Source organism: Lolium rigidum, chromosome 6, assembly GCF_022539505.1.
Source record: "Lolium rigidum isolate FL_2022 chromosome 6, APGP_CSIRO_Lrig_0.1, whole genome shotgun sequence".
Classification (NCBI taxonomy): domain Eukaryota; kingdom Viridiplantae; phylum Streptophyta; class Magnoliopsida; order Poales; family Poaceae; genus Lolium; species Lolium rigidum.
Window position 1 is genome coordinate 72,264,143 of NC_061513.1, and position 20,351 is coordinate 72,284,493.

The 20,351-nt window shown below is 43.2% G+C and overlaps 2 protein-coding genes and 1 long non-coding RNA gene across 11 annotated transcripts; 2 read left to right on the top strand and 1 right to left on the bottom strand.

The window, feature by feature from the left end:
- Positions 1-6,166: 6,166 nt before the first annotated feature.
- On the top strand, positions 6,167-9,516 carry LOC124661656. 9 transcript variants are annotated; one of them, XM_047199532.1, is made up of 7 exons: positions 6,167-6,565; positions 6,700-6,832; positions 6,942-6,964; positions 7,120-7,212; positions 7,296-7,424; positions 7,531-7,632; positions 7,741-9,516. In XM_047199532.1, exons 1-5 carry the CDS (start codon positions 6,431-6,433, stop codon positions 7,308-7,310), a joined length of 399 nt encoding a protein of 132 aa, XP_047055488.1. In that variant the 5' UTR covers positions 6,167-6,430; the 3' UTR covers positions 7,311-7,424; positions 7,531-7,632; positions 7,741-9,516. The 9 variants fall into 9 exon arrangements, 2 of the variants coding, with proteins under 2 accessions (XP_047055488.1, XP_047055489.1); XM_047199533.1 differs by having other exon boundaries at positions 6,700-6,739; XR_006990254.1 differs by having other exon boundaries at positions 6,700-7,045.
- A 90-nt stretch (positions 9,517-9,606) lies between these two features.
- On the top strand, positions 9,607-12,849 carry LOC124661657. Its single transcript, XR_006990256.1, has 2 exons — positions 9,607-9,806; positions 12,454-12,849. It is a non-coding gene; the product is annotated as an uncharacterized LOC124661657 (long non-coding RNA).
- Positions 12,850-17,162: 4,313 nt separating this feature from the next.
- On the bottom strand, positions 17,163-17,771 carry LOC124662796 (transcription factor PCL1-like; the record flags this gene model as incomplete). The annotated part of the gene is made up of 1 exon (XM_047200589.1): positions 17,163-17,771. A coding segment is annotated over exon 1 (609 nt), but the record flags the coding sequence as incomplete, so codon positions are not given.
- Between the last annotated feature and the right edge of the window lie 2,580 nt (positions 17,772-20,351).

Genomic DNA, 20,351 nt, shown 5'->3' on the forward strand with positions numbered 1-20,351 from the left:
ATGCTCCTAGTTACTTTATAAGATTTGACGGTGTGCCATGTACCAATAAATCACTCCTTCTATTTTTATATACTCCCACTATCCGGTTTATTGGTCCTGACGAGTGTATACTTAGATCGTCAATTAACTATATAATATAAAAATTATATAACCCTAAAATTACATTGTCAGAAAATATCTCATCTAAAGTTTATAACAATATATGTTTTGTAATATAAAACTTATAGTCCATCCATTCCAATGAATAAGGCATCCTCCCGCATGCACATGGCGGCGAGGCGGGGCTGTCCTCAGCTTCGGGTCGGGTGATCATGCTAGTGTCGTGCAGGCTTCCTCTGCTGCTGTCGATCGAGCTCGACTCGAGCACGGATGAGGAGGACAACACCGCTCGGGAGGCAGGTCACCTTGCCATGGCCTGGCGCAACTCCCTCACGATGGTCGTCACCGACGTGTGTGAGAAGGCCAAGTGTGCCCGTGTCGCCGCTGAAGAGGAGGAGCATGGAATTTTGAGGGCCAAGAGTGCGTCCATCCGCTCGAAGATGGCGCGGCACGGCTACGTGATTGTCGACTACTCGAACAATGAGTTGGACTTCTCCGATGAGGACACCGACGACAACCACGTGTGAAGCTCTGCCGCCGATGACCGTTGACGCCGCTCCAAGTCCCGATGATGTAGTATAGATCCCGGGTTAGCTTTATGTAGCGTTTTATGAACGTTTAGTTCCTCTTTTGCAAAAGTTTGTAAATTATAGCGGACGAGCTCGTTTGAAAATCTAGGGTCGAAATCTAAGAAATTTTGTTTAGGGTTTTGGATGGAGAATCTGTTCTGTCGCTGCACTTCTTGATGCCAAAATAGACGATACAGTTAACTCCATATACGCTACATGATTTGACCCATCTACGCCATGGGGAAGGGCTGGTCGTATTGCAAGGCGAATAATGACCACAAGGTCGGCGGCTCAGGTTCCCGCAAGAAGCCGCATCACGGGAGGAGGCTGGTGCCATGGGGGGATGCAGGCTTGCCAGGAGGAGGCTAGTATCTGAACTCAAGCCGTGTGTCGGTCCCTCCCGTGCCACGTGAGGAACGAGAGTGCCGCCACGACGTACGATGCCACTGAGCCATCTTGCCGCCGGATCTGCGCGACGATCCTGCGTTCGCGTTGACCTCGTACAATTAGATCTTGTTCGGGACGTGGTAGTTCTACCCACGTCATTGAGCGGGGGATACCTCGGCGACGTAGACTTCTTCAACCACGAGCTCACCGTCGACTCAGCCGCTGGAAATCAGCGAGGAGGAGGCCATTGCCATCCAATAGCGAGCTCGACTAGCTCGCTACGTGGGATGGCCTCGCCGTCTAGCTTCGTGAATCCTCGTTGGTGCAGGGGAGGCCGGCGACTCCTCCGCCATGCTGAAACACACCCACGCGCACACGCCGTCTCCTGCTCCAGCGCCGGCCTGGGATCCGGGTTGTCGTCACCGCTCCCTTTCCTCCTCCACCGCCGGTTTACCAGCTGCCATGGCGGATGCCGAAGGTCATCGACCTGGTCAGCGACGACAAGCAATAGTCCATGGCTAGTTTTTAGCATGCATTGCTAGCCCTTTTTAGCTTCTAAGTTTTTTCTGAATTTTTGTAATTATGTAAATCATGTGCTCTAATGAATAAAAAAGTATTTATCTTTTTTATACGTCGGACCGCCAGGGACATCCCAGACGCAAACAGAAACGCACGCAAAGGGATGCAAGCGGTCAGTTTTCCCGACCGATTTGTGTCGGGCCGGCTCGACATGCCTAACCTAAAGATATTCGTCGCTAGACCTGTAAACCGAAATGGGGCAGTACTAATCCTGTGAGCCAAATAAATACTGCATATTTTCAAAGCTGTAGCTTTCCATGGCCGTCGTCACCACCTCTCTCACTCTCGCTAGTCCGGTCAATGCGCACCACCGCCTGTTTCCCGCGCTTGGAATAAATAGTGCGCTCGTCAAGACGGCACTTTCGCCCGCCCGCTCACCGCGTTTCGTGGCCATCGCACGCCAGCATCGCGGCCACTATTCAACTCTGCCGTCAGGCTCGCATCGCATGCAGTTGACGAGCTTCAAGCTTCAGCAGATGCAGATATGCGCGTACAACCCGCTCAAGCCAAGCATTCTGATCTGCTCGCGTATTAAACATTTGTTAGCTTCTGACTTTTTCTGCAGCTTCTTTTCTCTCTTTGGTGGTGCGCTGTGATTTGGGAAGCATTTCTGTGGGCTCTAGCATGTCGTGTAATGTGTCGAGGAGAATGGGACGACAGAACATAGTCGGCACCGAATTCCGGTGGAGTATTCAACTCGAGAGGAATATGTAAATCAGGCACTTAGATAACAGTACATGATGATGGAGATCGGACAACTAACTATCTGAAACTCTGCCAACTATTTATGACACCTCTATCTAATTAGAGACTAACGACCAGAAGATACGAGCTAGAAGCATCCACAATTAGTGGCGGGGCTAGAGCAGAGGCGACCATGGAGCCATATGATGCCGCAACAAATATAAATCCTTGTTTTACGGGTGCATATGTGGTGAAATTATGTGATATACAAAGAAAGTTAACTTTTCCCGATATCCAATTCACCTCCTTGGGATTATGTGCATCTGCCACTATCTTTTCCTATAAAAGAAATATATTAATATCAAGAAGATATCAATCTGCAACTACGCAATACAGATAAAAAAGAAAACTAAGAAGAAAAAAATTCCCGCTACGGTGTTCCAGCCATAGCAACAACAATACATCCACCACCATAACAACATCTGAACTCTAGGCTCTCTAAAAAGCGACGCCTCCAAGAAGAAAACAGTGTACAAGCGCCATCATCGCCCGATCAAAATATCTTAGGTTTTCACCCTTGAAGATAGTCTCCGCTCTCAAAACAATGCTTTCAACAAGGCCATTGCCAGACACAACCAGCTAAAGATAGACCTTGGATTTCCACATTGAAAGGTAAGACTCTGAATTTCACCCATGGTACCACCCCCACTTGCATATTGATGTTGCGAAACATAGAACACCAAGCAAGCCCCTCAACAATACAGAGACTCGAACCTCCATTGCAAGTCCTCTAATAAATGTCCGGGGTTTAAATTAAATTACATCCTCTATTTAAGAGTGTAACACCGAAAAAATACAAGATGAAAGCGGATTACTACTACTCCCGGATCAATAATAAATGTCGGAGGTTTAGGTTACGATGAATAGACTTCTTTCCCTAATGGATGAAGGGTCCATATTATTAATAGAGGTACATGCCAAGTCAACTCAGCCAACAAATTTTTAATAGAGGTACATGCCAAGTCAACTCAGCCAACATCTGACTCAGATAGATGGCATTCATCACAAAGTAGTGGATACAAATTTACCCTGGATAAAATGAGGTATGGATCTATAGCCTTCATGTGCAAGATAGTTGTATTCGTTGCCATCACCATAGATTTTTTTTACGACGAAAGGCGGACGCTCTGCCGGGGGGAGGGGGCATAGTTATAGGGTTAAAAATGCAACGCATCAAGAAAGGAAATATAAACAAGCTAGAAGCCTGAACTCTATAGAAACCCTACAGGTTCACTCTCGTTTTGGCCAACTCGAACATCGAATTTTTTTTGTGACATGCCAAAGTGCTTTAAAGATATTGCCGATGGTTTTGAGTTTGTGCTTAGTTGTTGTCGGGTCTTCTATGGGCATTGTTTTTTTTTTTTTGTTATTATTGTTGTTGTTGTTGTTGTTGAGACTGAAAAAGGGAGAACCATGTTCTACAAATTTTGGTTTCTCATATAAATATGGGTCATATTATGTGTCAACAATGCCACACTGCAGTGACCACCTCACCATAAGTAATTTGTACTTACGTGAACTGAAAGTCATCATCAGTAAGACACCTTCGGATCCTAAAAAATCAATTCCTCCTCGCATTCGCCGTGACTACTGAAGCTTGTAGACAGCTGGTACTAGCTGTACTCTTCCACGTACGGCTCCAATTTATAGATAGCTTATCTTCTTCAAGTTCGTCCTAACTGATACAGTATCCCCTCGCAATATTCAGTTCGCAATCACCAGACTTTCAGGGCTGCAAACCGTTCAGTACGTCAACCAGTCTGCGGGAGGATGATAGTTGTTCGAAGTTCAAAACTAGCCGCACCCCATTAACATGAAAGGAATTAAAATAGATTAACCAGACTGAGTATCAGCCTATGAGCCGCATCAACTAATCTCTTGGAGAACAAATTACAATTCCTTTGCTACAGAATTTTACTAGCTACTTATCTTTTAAAATCATATTTATTACATTCAAAGAACAGTCTTTAAACCGCTGGAAGTCACACGAGAACTTGAAATATGAAGGCAACCCAAATGATTCTTTGGTTTAATAAGCATTGTCATAGTTTACTCGTTATGCTTCGAAACATCATAGCCAAGTCTCTTCGATGAGAAACCATATCCATGGAAAGTACATCATGTGATCCTAGTGAAAGTTTGAAGAACAGGTGAATTATTTACATGACAGAAGATGCATCTGTTTTCCTTAGCTCTGCGCCTTAGTACACTGCCCTTCATTTTCTTCCAGTATTGCTAAGTGGCAACAAAAATTAGCGGACAGTTTAGGTACTACCTCCGATTCCATATTACTGCTCTCTACTATGGATGCATCGGGTGTACTAAACTGCTGGAGAACAATGAAGGTTAGACGTCATGCCTTCCCTAACATCATGAATGTGGAAAGTAGTAGTACTCCCTCTTTCCCTACTGCTCAACTTCTTCTAGATACAAATGTATATAGTTTTTCTGGGGCGGAGGGAGTACCAGATTCAGATTTAGTCACAAACCCCAAGGCACAGTCTATGCATGTTAATTCAGTGAAAGTGTGTACACCATTGTAAAGAGCAATTAATTCGTCAAGAAATTAATCGATTTGTTCAACAAAAATTTGTACAGAGATGGCAACTGCCAAGTGCTCCTACCAGGTAATCAGGTACTGACCATACATCCAAATGTGGAAAGTAGTAGTACTCCCTCTTTCCCTACTGCTCAACTTCTTCTAGATACAAATGTATATAGTTTTTCTTGGGCGGAGGGAGTACCAGATTCAGATTTAGTCACAAACCCCAAGGCACAGTCTATGCATGTTAATTCAGTGAAAGTGTGTACACCATTGTAAAGAGCAATTAATTCGTCAAGAAATTAATCGATTTGTTCAACAAAAATTTGTACAGAGATGGCAACTGCCAAGTGCTCCTACCAGGTAATCAGGTACTGACCATACATCCAAATACTCTACTTCAGCAAAGCAAATTCTGAAATACTCCAAAAACCAATCACAGCTAATTATTGCAACAAACAATACAGAAGAAGTTCCCTCAAAGAATTGAAATGCTCAAAGAGTCCCTTAAAAAATGCTCTAAGAGTAAGATACTGTGGACATAAAGTTGCTTCCGTTATCAGCCCAGCCGCACACTGAAAATAGTTTCTACAAAAAAATTCCATGTATACCTATAACAAAGTGCCAACTGAAGTGCACTATTAGAAGTGTAAATTAATCAACAAGCATAGTCTAACAGCTTTATGTTTTGGATTCAGTTGGTTTGGTGTTGTATGAAACTGAATAAGTACTATATTAAACCTTAACAACTTCGATTTTTCTTAGAATTTTGAGCTTCTTTCAAATCTACAGTGGTAGGATGGCTTGATTTCTGCATGGGTTATCTTGTGTACAGTTTGCGGTTGTGTAGCATTTTGGGGAAATTTTAATTACCTGTGCTGCCGGCCTGCCGTTCCTAGACTTCAGTAGTGGGCTGCCTTGGTATTTTCTCCAGTGTGGTCGTAGCTATGACCTTGCTAGATAGTGGTGGGGTTTCCTAGACAATTTTCTGCCCACCGCTTTGTTTTGTCGGTCGGTTCGTGGCTCACCGCTTTCAGCCAAGATTTTCTCTCCTTCAGTTAAAACAAAAAATCTCTCCTCCTCCCCATCCTTCCCGAGGTCGTCGCAGCGGAGCCTCCGTTAACTGCCACGCCGTCGGCGCACCCATTTTTTCCGGCGGCGACATAGGCGTCCGCGACAGCACGCTCGCCATCCTCGCCGGCGGGGACGAGGCCGTGGTGGCCTGGCTCGCGCCGCTCTTCTCGCATCTCGGCAGGCCTACATGGGCCCTCCCGGCAGCGGCCAGAGCAGCAAGATCGCCAACCAGATGGCCGTCGCCGGCGCGGTGGTCGGCCTCGGCGAATCTCTGCGCGGCAGTTCCTAGGCACGATCTCCAAGGGCGCGACGGGGTCGCGCAGCCGCGACTTCGTGTTAGAGGCGCCGTGCGGTACATCATCAAGAACCTCGGCATGGCGCCGGAGATCGGGGACAGCCAAGAGGAGGTCAGTGTGCGCCGTGAGGAGCAGCTCCGATGGAGCCCGGCCGCCTCCATGTGCTCCATGTGGGAATTTCTTTCCACCCCCTTTCTATTTCAACCCATATCCATGGAGAAGTCACAGGAATCCCAATCCCCTCAAGAAATCTAATCCTCCAAACTGAATTTAAGGTATTTTCCCCTTAGTTTGCTCTTTACAGTAGAGTTCACAAAGGATTGGATCAGGTTTTATATCTGCAGCAGCTGCTGCGATCCTCTGTTTTCTGTACTGAAACCATGCTTATGATGTCACTGCATTTTTTTAGGTGCTGTGGCCGATTGAAGGCACCAATGTCACATCTGCTGGTATGTACGAGATGCATTTGCTTTTAGTAAACCAACACAATTATCTCCTTTTAGCATTGCCCTTCAACATCTCTAGAGGGGTTGGTAGTGCAGGTCTGAAATTACTATTTGCAAATACCACTGATTTTTGCAGTATCTACATCTATCCCAATTGGCTTCTTATTATTCTTTCTGTCTGTCATCTTCTCTGTTTCACTTTCAGCTGGCAACGAAGATGACGCTGAGGTGTTGTTTCTGGTTCATTAGATTTCTTCATCCGTGTAGTTTTATATTGTACATCCTAGCTAGGCACAAGTACTCCAAAAGGTTTGAAATATGATATTTTCCCCTGCAAACTTTTGTGTTCGCTTTTCATGTTGATGCCAACAAATGATATTTAGGAAACATTTTATTCCTTGTGTAATGAAAGTGATTTAGAGGAGAAAAATGCCAGGGATGCATTCTCACAGAAAGCACTGAATCAGCAGAAGTTGGTGAGTTCTTATTGTTTGTCTTCTATACTATATACCACTGGTTCTCAGTACTGAGCGTTTTTTTTTCATGTGGTCTGTTCCAGCATGGTAGAAACTGAAACTCTCAACTACACGGTGAAGCCAATAAGGGAATCCAGCTCAAGAGCGACGCACAGAAATCTGAGAAAAGAGGCAAGAACCGATTTTGTGTGTTCTTAGCTCACATGCAAGAGGTATCAGATCCTGAATCTTGAAAGAACTGGCACAAGTTTTTATGTTTAGATGGTGAATTTGTCCATCACTTTGGTATAACAAGATTATTATAATGTTCGGATGCAGATTGTGCTCCTGGAAAGCCACCTTGATGATCGACGCGCTGGATGAAGCATTGGGTCATAATCCTGCTCCAGATACTCTATAGAAAGAGAGCCACTCCTCAAGGTGACATTTTGTACATGAACAAAAATACATGAATAGTATATATATTCGTTAGACGAAACTGAAGTTTTTTCAGCCCACTGATCAACTGAACCACTTGACACTACACAGGAAACTATTTCAGCAAGCTCCTACATTGCTATCTTCACCCGGTGCTGCTGCTTTTTCTTGCGCGCGTTATGTGGCAGCTACTCTCTCTTTTGTGTATGTGCTGCACCATATAGCTGCAGATGGTGTCCCCTCCCTCTAGCACATGTGTTGTTGTTTGTTCCTCTCTCACACACATGGCAGGTGTTGCTGCTCCTCTCTCCCTGATGTACATAAATTTGTGCATGCAAAACTGTTCGATCATATGTCTATGAAGCCTAAAAAAGTTCACCTGGGGCTTCTATTGCAGTTTATCAATGGTGATCCTGTTTATGCTGTTCTTTTGCTTGGTTCTCTGATTTATAAATACTTTTTGTTTCCATCTTTCTCCATTTAGTTTGACACGAACTCTAAAAAAAATTGATCTTCTCGGTTGATTATTGGTAGGAAGGGTTTGAAGGAAAACAATGGATATGTAATGTTTAGGTCTTTTATAGCGCATTCTCCACTTTTATGTTGTTTGCAAAAGTGATAATAAGAACTCATTAATGATTGACTTTGCCTTCTCTTTTTTACAATACTTGCAACTGCTGTTTGGGGCTTTGGGGAGTTGGTGGAGATAGCTGCATACTTGGATTTTGATAGCTGGAGATTAAATATTTTCTTATTTACTCTAATGTTCAGGTGAAATTTAATGTGTGTAGTTTTTTTTTGTTCATGCCAGCGTTTTTCACGCCGTAGCACCTTGGACAGAAAAGTAGTTGTTATTTTTGGTTCCCTGGAGATCTTATGTTTCTTGTGTAAATTGAATTAATTCGATTGAATTTCCACCATATTATTTTGTTGTCATGATAACGACAATGTTTGCTAGACAACTTTCTGGATGTTTATAGACACATGACAAATTTATAGGGTGAAGTTCTGCAATTATAGGAATTTCTAGCAGAGAGATTCATGAGCCGTGCGGCATTTATCTTGGTGCTTATGTACTGATGTTTGAAGTTTACTTATGGTATTGGAAAGAGAAATACAATACTGCATTTTTCAAGGGAATGATCATATAGGTATCTATAGCAATGAATTAAGGGAATCTGTTTTTGTATTTTATTCATCAGAAGTGGGAGTCAGTTATGATGATAACATAAATCAATTCGCTATTCCTTCTCTAGGAATTTGAGAAGCTTTCTACATATTGGTGGTGAAATCCAGGCTGCTAGATTTCATCAGGGACATGGAATAGCTCCCAAAGGAAGTCGCCGGAATAGAGGAGATTTAATTTTGAGGTATAGGCTCTGTTGATTTAATTCAAACTTTGCACACAGACTTGAAATCTTGCTTGCTACCATTTTTGACAGTGCCCGCATCAAGCCAAAGACATATTAGTCTTCACCATTTCGTTTGAGAGAACAAAGTTCTTACCATATCAAGCTATGCTCTGTTCATATGGTATCCATGCCCCTGAAGAACTAGATCTTGCTTTGCAGCAGATTCCCATCGTCGGGCATGCCAGAAGAATGAAGCTTCAATTTATTCATACTGGTTCATTATTTAGGTCGTGCAGATCCATTGTTAGGACACCACACGCTTGACCAACTTATCTGAATTGCTTCCCGCCTCTACCATGTTTAGTATCACCAATGTAACACTGTATTTCAATTCAGTTATACGCGTCTGTACTATGTTTAGTATCACCAATGTATCATCGTATTTCAATCCAATTCTACGTGTGTATGGTGCTGCACCCAATGGATATGCTCATTTGTGATGAAAATACATGGATTATATGTCCTGTTGCGTCTACTTTTTTCTTCCTTTGATTGTTATTGTTCATGGACAGACCTGATCATATGATTGATGGTCCACGGGATGGCATTTCATTGCAGTGTCAGAAATAGTGTTCCTCGGCTGCTAACGTTCTACACCGTGGTGTTAGGCTCTGGATCGAGATGGAGAATGTAAATGCTGTGTTGTCGTTGAAGTATGAAGGGGTACGCCGTTCGAGCTCTTGAAGTTTTGTTCTGTAGAAATCAACAGCCAGTCGCTTTCGGAGCTACCATCTCTCTCAAGCCTCAAGGAAGTTGTACTCCCAGGTCTGTGCTCTAAATCTACATTGGCCTTAGCTTATTGTGCAGAGAGAACTTGGAACTGTGTTTAATCAACTGAAGATAGAACTCAAAGTGCAAAGATTTTCTCTCTCTAATTGAAAAGGACAAAATCCAAGCTAGCTGGACTAACTAGATAGCAGTAGTAGCACATACGAAAAATCGTTTTCAGTGACCCAAGAAAGAAGAACGTACCGAACTACCGATTACTCGATTAGTTGCATATCGGATTTGATGTACTCCTGGGTACTCAAGGTCCGCCGGAAGTACTTTCCGCTGACCGGTTTCCTTCCTTCTCTCGGTGGCGCCCCATCTTGCCCCTCCCTAATACGCCTGTTCGCACCGCCGCTGCCGGTGCTAAGGGCCGAGTGGCAGGACCTGAACCACCACCACGTCACCATGCCCCGACGTAGGAGACGGCTCCAGCCGCCTGCAGCCAACACCAACCGCCGCCGTAGGAAAGGACTCCACCTTGAACCAACACGACGCCCTGGTGCAGGAGACGGCTCCGCCGCCCACACCAGCCACTGCCAACCGCCGTCGTAGGAGAGGACTCCGCCTGCGTCTGCTCCCGCGAGCACAACTGATGTTGGCCGAATTACCGCCGTGGCGCGGTGCAGGAAAGGGCTCCGGCCAGCCACATCAGCCACCGCAGACCGCCGCCGCAGGAGAGGACTCTGCTCGCCTCCGCGTCTGCTCCCGCGACTGCCCTGATATCAGAGCTCCGGTGTTCTCTCTTTCCTCTTTCTTATTTTCATCGTTTCACTGAGATACAAAACGAACAACCTACAGAAATGAGACATTGCTATTTTCTTTGAGGAAAATAAAGACATTGCTCAAATGGGAAAAAATTGTGCAGGCAGAAGTAACCATGCAGGCCCGTCAGTCCTGCCTTTTATTCAAACCAATTGCCAAAGAGATATCCAGTGATGTTAGTGAATGGTGGTCCTCTTATTTCGTGCTACTGTCAATGTTAACTTCTCCATCACCATTTGGAAGATGTACATCCAGTGTTACTGTTGGTGGAATGGTGATCCTCTTATTTCGTGCTATTAGTCAATGTTCATCTGGATGGGCACATTGTGTCCTCTTTTGGTCTGCATGATAGACCTTCATGGCCATGGCGCACTACTAACAATTGATATGGACTCTCAAAAGAGGGAATTTGCCTAGCTAACTGGCAATTTAATTGCGCTACAGTATATTTCTATATTCTTTTATGTTTGATGCAATAATCTTATATGTTTAACTCTATGTTCTTTACAACTTTGGAGAGGAATAAGTACATATTTGCACTACTTTTACTTGTCCGTACTTATAGTTATATGCCCCTGTTATCTATCATAGATAGAAAAATGAACAAGGGACCATTTAGGTTGGCTTAAATGGTTGTTTTAGAGATTCCGTGTTATTGCTCATTGTGGTAAAAAATTATTGGCAAATCAACCCACAATTTTTTATTTCGCTGGCTAATTGATGAAATTTTATACAAAATGGTGCTTTGGTGTACTGGAGTTTTGTGTGTGGAACAAGCACGCAAGATTTTTTTCAAGAATTCAAGATTAATTTCATGATACATATGGTTGGATAATTTTGATTGAGATAGATTCATGTAGTACTGTTAGGTTCAGACTTAATGATAGACACGGACATGTACCCTGGTGTCTTTTTTTTTCACATGGTATGTAATTACCATATTGTTATCTTATATATTTGTTGTCATGACCATTGCACGATAGACTATTGAAAAAGTATAAGTTTAAAGTGTAACATGATTCCCCCGATTCATTGAACATCTTATCTTACCAGACATCCGTAATTCCTGAACAGCTGAAATACAAAGAATCACACTGGTTCTAACTTTTACTACTTTATATTCTGATATTCTCTTCAGAGGTGTACAATGGTTATAGTTTTTAAACATTGTATAAGATTAACATAGATATTCAACCACTGAACTTTTCTTTCCCTTCTCCTATTTACGGGAATAATATACTGAGTTCTAGCTCAAAGCCTGAAACCAATCTAACAAAGATAAACAGATCATAGTGCATTGAAACTGTAATCAAATCTCCCATTTATGTTTTGATCTTTCACGCTATTTAACTGAACAAGAAAGCCTACACACAGAATGGTTCCGAATGGTGAGCTATCGCTACTCCCAAATTTGAGTAAACTGAACTACACATATAACATTTAATTTCAGATGCTAACCTGTTCTGGATAGATTACACATGTTGTTATTTATCTCAATAAGTGACAGTATTTATAGCATTTTTTATATCGATCAGGCTAATTCATAAATTACCAAAAAAACAGTGATTAGTTTTTTTTAACACAGGGATTAGTTTATGTCAGTGCATGCAAATTTAGTAAATAGAGGCACTGTAACTGGAACTACAAACAATGTGATACCTCTAGATAATTTTGAATGTATGAATCAAGGTCTTCAGCAGCTTTTAAAATGACACGAGCAAGCATCATTGCCTTATGATTAAATTTTATCTTTGCATCCACTTGTTCCTGTTCTATTCTGTTTTGGCCTTTTCCCAACTGTAAGGTAATATTGTTGTCGAGAATACGTTCACAGATAGTAGGAAACCCATCCGATTTACTATTTCCTTTTTTCTTGCAGGAAGTTCCCATGCGGATATGTTCTTCAGCAGCCAGGAGCAAAACAAGCTTTCCATCTTTATGTAATTCCAGAGCCCAACGAGTAGATTATCTATGTATTTTGCGACCAGCCTTGTGGTGTCCAAAAAGATCTTCTGCAAAAACCACCAAGATAGAGCAAGAACTGTGTGCTCTTAGATTTTAGAGGTATAAGTGGTAGTTCTGAACTTAAAACTGTGTTCTCACTTCCAACCAAAAGAAAAACACATTTTGATTTTGTTAGCAAGTTGAAGATATTCTCTTAGCGAGACAAAAATAATCGTCAGATCTAGCACAAAAAAATCCTTACTTTGACAATTGTAGACTTCAGAAAGTAAAGTTCTCAAGTATTGGTGGTAAAATTAAGGAAAGTTATGGACATATATTGTGTTACTTTCTGAAAATTGTTGCCAGTGCTCAAGGAAGTTGACCTAACTGTTGTTTGGTTGATCAGTTTGTCATTTTCAGGCCATCACATTTTTACATACCTGATGTTCTTGATCTGTTGTTTGGTGTTAGTTGATATCTTCTATATGCAAAATTTTGCACTTCTCATTTGGTTGTGATACCACTCTTTGAATGTCTCTTAGTACACTATGACAGTTGGAATTGCATTCTCGAATTTCTTGCTAACAGAATTAATAACTTTCAGATTTGTGCATCAAAGTATTCTTTAATTTTTTTGCATTTTACTCCCTCGGTGTAGTTAGCTCTGCTTTGCCATATTAGTCTTCGAATCCACAATTTATTTGGTTATCTAAACTACATATTTGAATGACTTCCTCCTACAAAGAAAGGGAAATGTATTGAGCTTAACCTTTAGTATCGAGATGACTTTCTCTATTGATATGTACCGAGAAAGAGCTAAAAGATACTTGCAATAGATGAAAAATGGTGTAGCAGGTTTTTTTTCGAGGATACACCTTGGAAGGTGTATCAATCGCATAGAAGAAGGACCAAGATGGCCTGGGCACCACGATACAACACAACGCCACACAAGTACCACGGTACAAACGCAACGCCACATGGTTAACAACACTACCTGCTATAGCTAACCGCCAAAAATAGAGGAGACGATGCACTAAGCTTCTAGGCCGCGTCACAACCGAATAGTCTTGCATGTTACAATGCCATGCCTCCTGAATTCTCACTTCATAGCCTCGATGGGCGCGGCGTGACGCCGCGCCTTTGCTTGCTAGTGGTACCTATTCCTGGAATGTTTCCTGCCAGCTGCCTTTTCACAGCACATGTATTGAGAATTCCCTTTTTCCTTTTTTTCTGGACGAGAGATTGCGTTGAAAATTTTGGAGATGTTACAGTAGAGTGGTTCTCACCTTCTCTACGGGAAACAAAATTCTATACGATCTCCAATGGGGAAAAATTGCACAACATTGAACTTACTGTTTAATAGCATCTGAGGTACTCGTAGGGCATAAATGTGCGGTAACCGTTCCAGTTTAATGTGTCCTGAGGCGCTTGTGTCCTATGAGATTGTAGTGTAGGAAAGCAGTCCATACGAATTTTGAAGGGTTCATTTCATCCACTTTTTTGCTAATTAGCCGAACATCTTCTTAATTAATGGATGAGATAAATCTTTTGCCTTTCTTTCAAAAAAAAAAAAAAAAAAAAAAGACGGAAGCTAGAACTTGGGTTCTAGCCGGTGCGAAACATTTGGGTCTTCTGATTGCGGGAGAATAGACTTTTTTTCCTCGGTGTGGTTGTAACTCTAAAACTGTGTTCCATGATTTCTCCTTATTTAATGAATTAAGGCAAATCTTTTGCCTTTCTTTCAAAAAAAAAAAAAAAAAATCTTTTGCCTCCATTGAAAAAAAGTGCTTTGAACACATTAGAGACTGAAAAAAGGAGAGCCATGTTCATATAAATATGCCAACAATGCCACACAGTTGTAACCACCTCACCATAAGTAATTTGTACTTACGTGAACCGAAAGTCATCATCAGTAGCACACTTTCGGATCCTAAAGAATCAATTGCTCCTCACATTCGCCTTGACTACTGTAGCTTGTAGACAGCTGATACTAGTTGTACTCTTCCACGTACGGCTCAAATTTATAGATAGCTTATCCTCCTCAAGTTCGTCCTGACTGATACAGTATGGTTTCTTAGTCTCCCCTCACTGTATTCAGTTCCAATCACCAGACTTTCAGGGCTGCAAACTGTCCAGTATGTCAACCAGTCTGTGGGTACATTACTCAAATTCAGAGGACGATAGTTGTTAACATGTAGGAAATTACAGTAGATTAACCAGACTGAGTATCATCCTATGAGCTGCGTCAACTAATCTATCGGAGAACAAATTACAATTCCTTTGCTACAGAATTTTACTAGCTACCTATCTTTTAAAATCATAATTACATTTAGAGAACGGTCTTTAAATGTCTGGAACTCACACGAACACTTGAAATATGAAGGCAACCCAAGTGATTCTTGGGTTTAAGAAGCATTGTCATAGTACTTTATTTGTTATGTTTCGAAAGTCTTCCATGAGCAACCATAATCCATCGAAAGCACATCATGTGATCCTAGTGAAAGTTTGGAGAACAGGTGATTTATTTTCATGACAGAAGATTCATCTTTTTTTACTTAGTTCTGCACCTTAGAATTTTCTCCCAGTATCCAGTAGCTAAGTGGCAACAAAAATTAGGGGAAATTTAAGGTACTAAACTGCTGGAGAACAATTAAGGTTAGACGTCATGCCTTCCCTACCACCATGAATGTGGAAAATAGTACTACCAGATTCAGATTTAGTCACAAACCTCAAGCCACAGTCTATGCATGTTAATTCAGTGAAAGTGTGTACACCATTGTAAAGAGCAATTAATTCCAAATTGGCAAGGTTCAGAAAGAGTCAAATTCCTCATATAAATGATCAATTTGTTTAACAAAAATTGGTACAGAGGTGGCAACAACCAAGTGCTCCTACCAGGTACTGGCCATACATCCAAATAATCTACTTCAGCAAAGGAAAATCCGAAATACTCCAACAACCAATCACAGCTAATTATTGCAGCAATACAGAAGTTCCCTCAAAGAATTGAAATGCTCAAAGAGTCCCTTAAAAATGCTCTAAGAGTAAGATGCTCTGGACATAAAGTCGCTTCCGTTATCAGCCCAGCTGCACACTGAAAATAGTTTCTACTAAAAAAATTCCATGTATACGTGTAAATCTTTTGATTCCAATAACAATGAATCATGTGTGGGAAACATGAAAAGTAGCTAACACATACATAAGCATGACATATTGACATCAAAGTTGTCTGTTTCTTTAGAATAAAATCTAGTAAACAAAGTGCCAACAGAAGTGCAGTATTAGAAGTGTAAACTAATCAGCAAGCATAGCCTAACAGCTTTATGTTTAGGATTCAGTTGGTTTGATGTTGTATCAAACTGAAGTGTACCTATTCCTGGAATGTTTCCACCCAGCTGCCTTTTCACGGCACATGTATTGAAAATTCCATTTTTCCTTCTTTTTTCCGAACGAGGGATCACGTTGAAAATTTTGAATCTGTTGTAAAGTGATTCTCATCTTTTCTATGGGAAAAAAAATTTGATACGATCTGCAACTGGAAAAAATGAACTTACTTATTAATTGCATCCGAGCTACTCGTAGGGCATAAATGTGCGGTAACCGTTCCTGCTTGATGTGTCCTGAGGCGCTTGTGTCCTATGGGATTATGGTGTTGGAAAGAAATTCATAGGAATTTTAGAAGGTTCATTCTTTTAAACCAAATGGACTATATAGGAAAAATTCCTATGGATTGGAATCCTACAAAAAATTTCCAATATCCTTTGAACCAAAGAGTCCCTGAATGAGGAATATAATAGAACTAGATTCAGATTTAGTCACAAACCACAGTCTATGCATGTTAATTCAGTGAAAGAGCGTACATCATTGTAAAGATGAATCAATTCCCCGTCAAGGATTGACCGCTTCACAGATAGTCAATTCCCCAACAAAATGACCAATTCATTTCAAGAAAAAACTGGTAGTACAAAGTTGGCAACGGCCAAGTACTCCTCTCAGGTAGTCAGGTACCAAACCATACATTCAAATACTGTACTCCAGCAAAGCAAAATCTAGAATACTCCAACAACCAATCACAGCTAATTATTGCAACAAGTCAGCAGAAGTTCCCTCATTGAACTGAAATGTTCTAAAGAGTAAGATGCTATGTGCATAAGGTGTTAGCGCAACCACATTACTGAACATAGTTTCTACTAAATTTTGCCATGTATTCATAAGAACTTCTGACTCCAACAATAATGAGTCATGTGTCCGATTCTTTATAATAATCTAGTAAACAAATTGCCCACAGAGTATCAGAAGTGTAACCAAAACAGTTGGCAAAGAAAAAGTGTAAACTAATCAACAAGCACAGCCTAACAGCTTTATATTTTGGGTTCAGTTGAGAATTTCCATTGTTTAGACCAACGAGATGTTGCGTTCAAAATTTTGAATACTATGTTACAGTGGAGTTGTTCTCACCTTATGTACTCAAACAAAATTCAATACGATTTCTTCGAAAGGCAAAAAAAAATCGCAGAGCATTGAGCTTACTGCTTAATCGCACCCGATCTTCTCGTACGAAACAAATGGGCAGTAACCGTCCCGAGGCGGTTGCGCGGCGAAGCGCGGGAAGTAGGGCGGCGACGGCGGGGGCATCTGAGGCGGCTGCGTGGCGGTGGCGGTGGCGACGCCGCCGTGGGCGCGCGAGCGCTTGAGGTAGAGGCGGTACTTCTGGAGGTGGCTGGCGACGTTCTCCCGGGTGAGGCCGTCGACGTTCATGAGGCGCACGATGGCCTTGGGCACGGCGCCCTTCTCGCCGAGGCGGTCGACGGCCTCGACGAAGCGGTGGTGCAGCGAGGGCGTCCACACCATCCGCGCCTTCTTCTCGCCGCGGCCGCCGCCGGCGGCGGCGGCGTCCTCGGTCTCGCCCTCCCCCTCCTCGTCGTCGGAGGAGTTGTCGTGGTAGGCGTCGTCGTCGAACCGGGAGGAGGAGAGGTGGGAAGTCGGGGAGTCGTGGAGAAAGCGGGCGTCGAGTGGGGGTGGGAGCGTGAACGCGTCCGCGGGGCCGATCCCGAAGGCCGCGGCGAGCAACGGCGGGATGAGCGGCTGCGAGACCGGCGTCAGCTCGGCGGCCGAGGGGAGGCCGACCTCCCACTCGGGCACGCCGCCGCCGCGCGCGCTGGCGGCGTCCACCATGTGGCGCCGCGACGAGGAGGAGCCGGCGGAGGCCGTGCCGTGGCGCGGCTGGGGCCGGATGATGCGAGGGGATAGCATGGCAACTGCTCTTTCCCGGCGGGGTCAGGTTTGTGAGGACGGGGTGGGTCCCTGCCCTGGATCAGCTTTCAGCTGGAAGGAGAGAAGGAGGTCTGGATATTTTTCGGATTGGATTTCTGACGACGCGAGTGAAGCTCCGGTGATCCGTGGGCGGGCGTCGCGGGGAGGGTTTGCGTGGCTGGGCTGGGCTGCTCCTCACTTGCTCCGGTCAGGGGCGTGGAGCGAGTCAGTCGGGCTGCCACACTGACTCAGCTCATCACTATGTTTGTTTGTTTTTCCAACCTAGCAATGGTGTTATAATGAAAAAGAGGTGGACAGTTCATAAGAAAAACCGGCCAAAAATTCGGGAGACGACCAAATCACCCAAACAACAAAAGCCGACGCCGGATGCGAACATCCAGAGCCGCCATTGTAACATTGACGCCAGTCCCGAGGCCACACACCCCCACGAGTCGATGACCAAGTCGCCCAAAAATGATCAAGGCCAACACTCTAACACCTCAATGCAACACGGCGGAGGCGATAGACAAGAGCCATCGCTCCCGCATCCACACCGTCCCAAGGTCGCGCACCGCCTAGCCAAAGACGCAAAATCGTCATCGTCAACCACCAACACACTCCACTACTCCCTCCGGCCGGTGGAGATCCAAGGCGAGGCCCCAAGAGGCAAACGACACCAGAGTGCCGCCCCCGCCCAACCGCGTGGGATCTAGGGTTTCCCTCGGAGATCCAAGGTGGAGGAGCGAGAGCACTGCCACGACGACGACTTCAAGAAGCATATGGCGCCCACGGGTGTTGCCGTCATTGGTCATGTCCGACTACGAGGACGAGCTTTCGTCCGAAGACTCATCACTATGTCTGGCAACATCAAATTCCTGTGTGTGATACTTTTTGCATGAATGCAACATTGTCACAATCTTTTTTTACATGATCTATAAAAAAGTGCAAAAATGTTGCAACATTGTAGACACACCCATAACATAATTATACATGCAACAAATTGTTGAGAAAACTGATTGCGAGATATTTAACATAGAAACCCAATGTATGCAACATCGTGAAAACGATAGTGCCCTATAAATGCGACATTTACGAGAGAAATCATATAACATATGGAAAGCGTGTATGCAATAAATAAGAAACAATATGCCGGAACAACATACTAAACAATAGAACATCACAAGTACGTTAACCTCTCACTACCAACGTTTGATGAACAGGACGTCCCCCTAATTGGATTCTTCATAGCCTTGTCTAAGCTAAGACAGGCAATCATAGGCCCATTTATGCCAGAGTTGGGTAGCACAAACTAGAGCTCGACCTGGCGATAGGATGTCCATGACGTACGTAACATCTTTTGGCCACCATCTAGGCGGAGGATGATCGCAGCACAAGGAAGAGTAGATGATGATAAGGAGGCGGGCAGGAGGAAGGCCCTTAGAACGAGTAGTTATCTAGTAGGAAGTGGATGGCGAACAAACAAGAGGGAGGCATGCAAGGTGAGAAGCACTCTAATAGGAGATGCGTGCTAGAGATCGATGCCGCCTTAATGCTTAACTCGTAGAGTTTAAATATTGAGGAAGGGGTGACAAATTTCTCGTTTCAAGGAGGACTTCGCATCCCTAAAAAAATACACCATTTTAACGAGACATGCAAATCGTTAAACCTGATATTTCATTCATGATGTGATGGAAGTATAACTATCCCACCTGTGCCAACCACCTCGTCAATTCTTTGAAATATAGGAATGAATGAAGACACCAAAATATTAAAATCTCACATGAGTGTGTACCCAATACACGGGTACTAGTCTAAGCGAGGCACACAAGACAGCAAATAACCTGAGTAATACCTAGTACACATATAACATCACTTTGGTAATTCTGCACGTTAATTTGATTCAAATGGTGCTGAGAAATGGATCCCTATTTTTTTTCTTGGTTAGCAGTTCTATGATTCCAATTTACCCTTATGTACGAGACAATCATGCATCTTATGCATGCTATTTACCAGTGTACACATTGGTTCAACTCGTGGTCAGTTCATTGGCAGCCGGAAGCAGCCGGAATATTGCTAGCTAGGGCGTCGAGCACCTTAATTTTCATTCAACTCATAAACATTGTACAGATAGAATTACAATTCTTGACAAGTGTAACCTCTGAACCGCTACAGCTAATATTGCCAGCTATTTCCGGTGGTGTGTATGCACTTGCAGCACTTGGCTAAGAATGTTTTTAGCCAACATGGATGATATTTTAGATCAGTCCTCCGCCCTCTTGGGCAATGTATTTGTTTGTTGAAGAAAAAAAATCGCGCGCATGAAATACAGTACCTATGTTGGGGACATTAGTCTAGGGCTTGACTCTAAATTAGTAGGGACGTCAACATTGTGCAGCTGTTTTTCAGAGCTAATGGTTTTGGACAACCAGATATTGCCACGAGGCAACTTATTTTTACTAATTATTTTAGTGGCAGTTATCATACATGGTTCGCTAAAATAATTAGACGGATGGGAAGTCGTCCGCTCCAGGAGACTAAAATCCAAATGTTCTCTCTCGTTATAATTTTCCATTAGTTTGT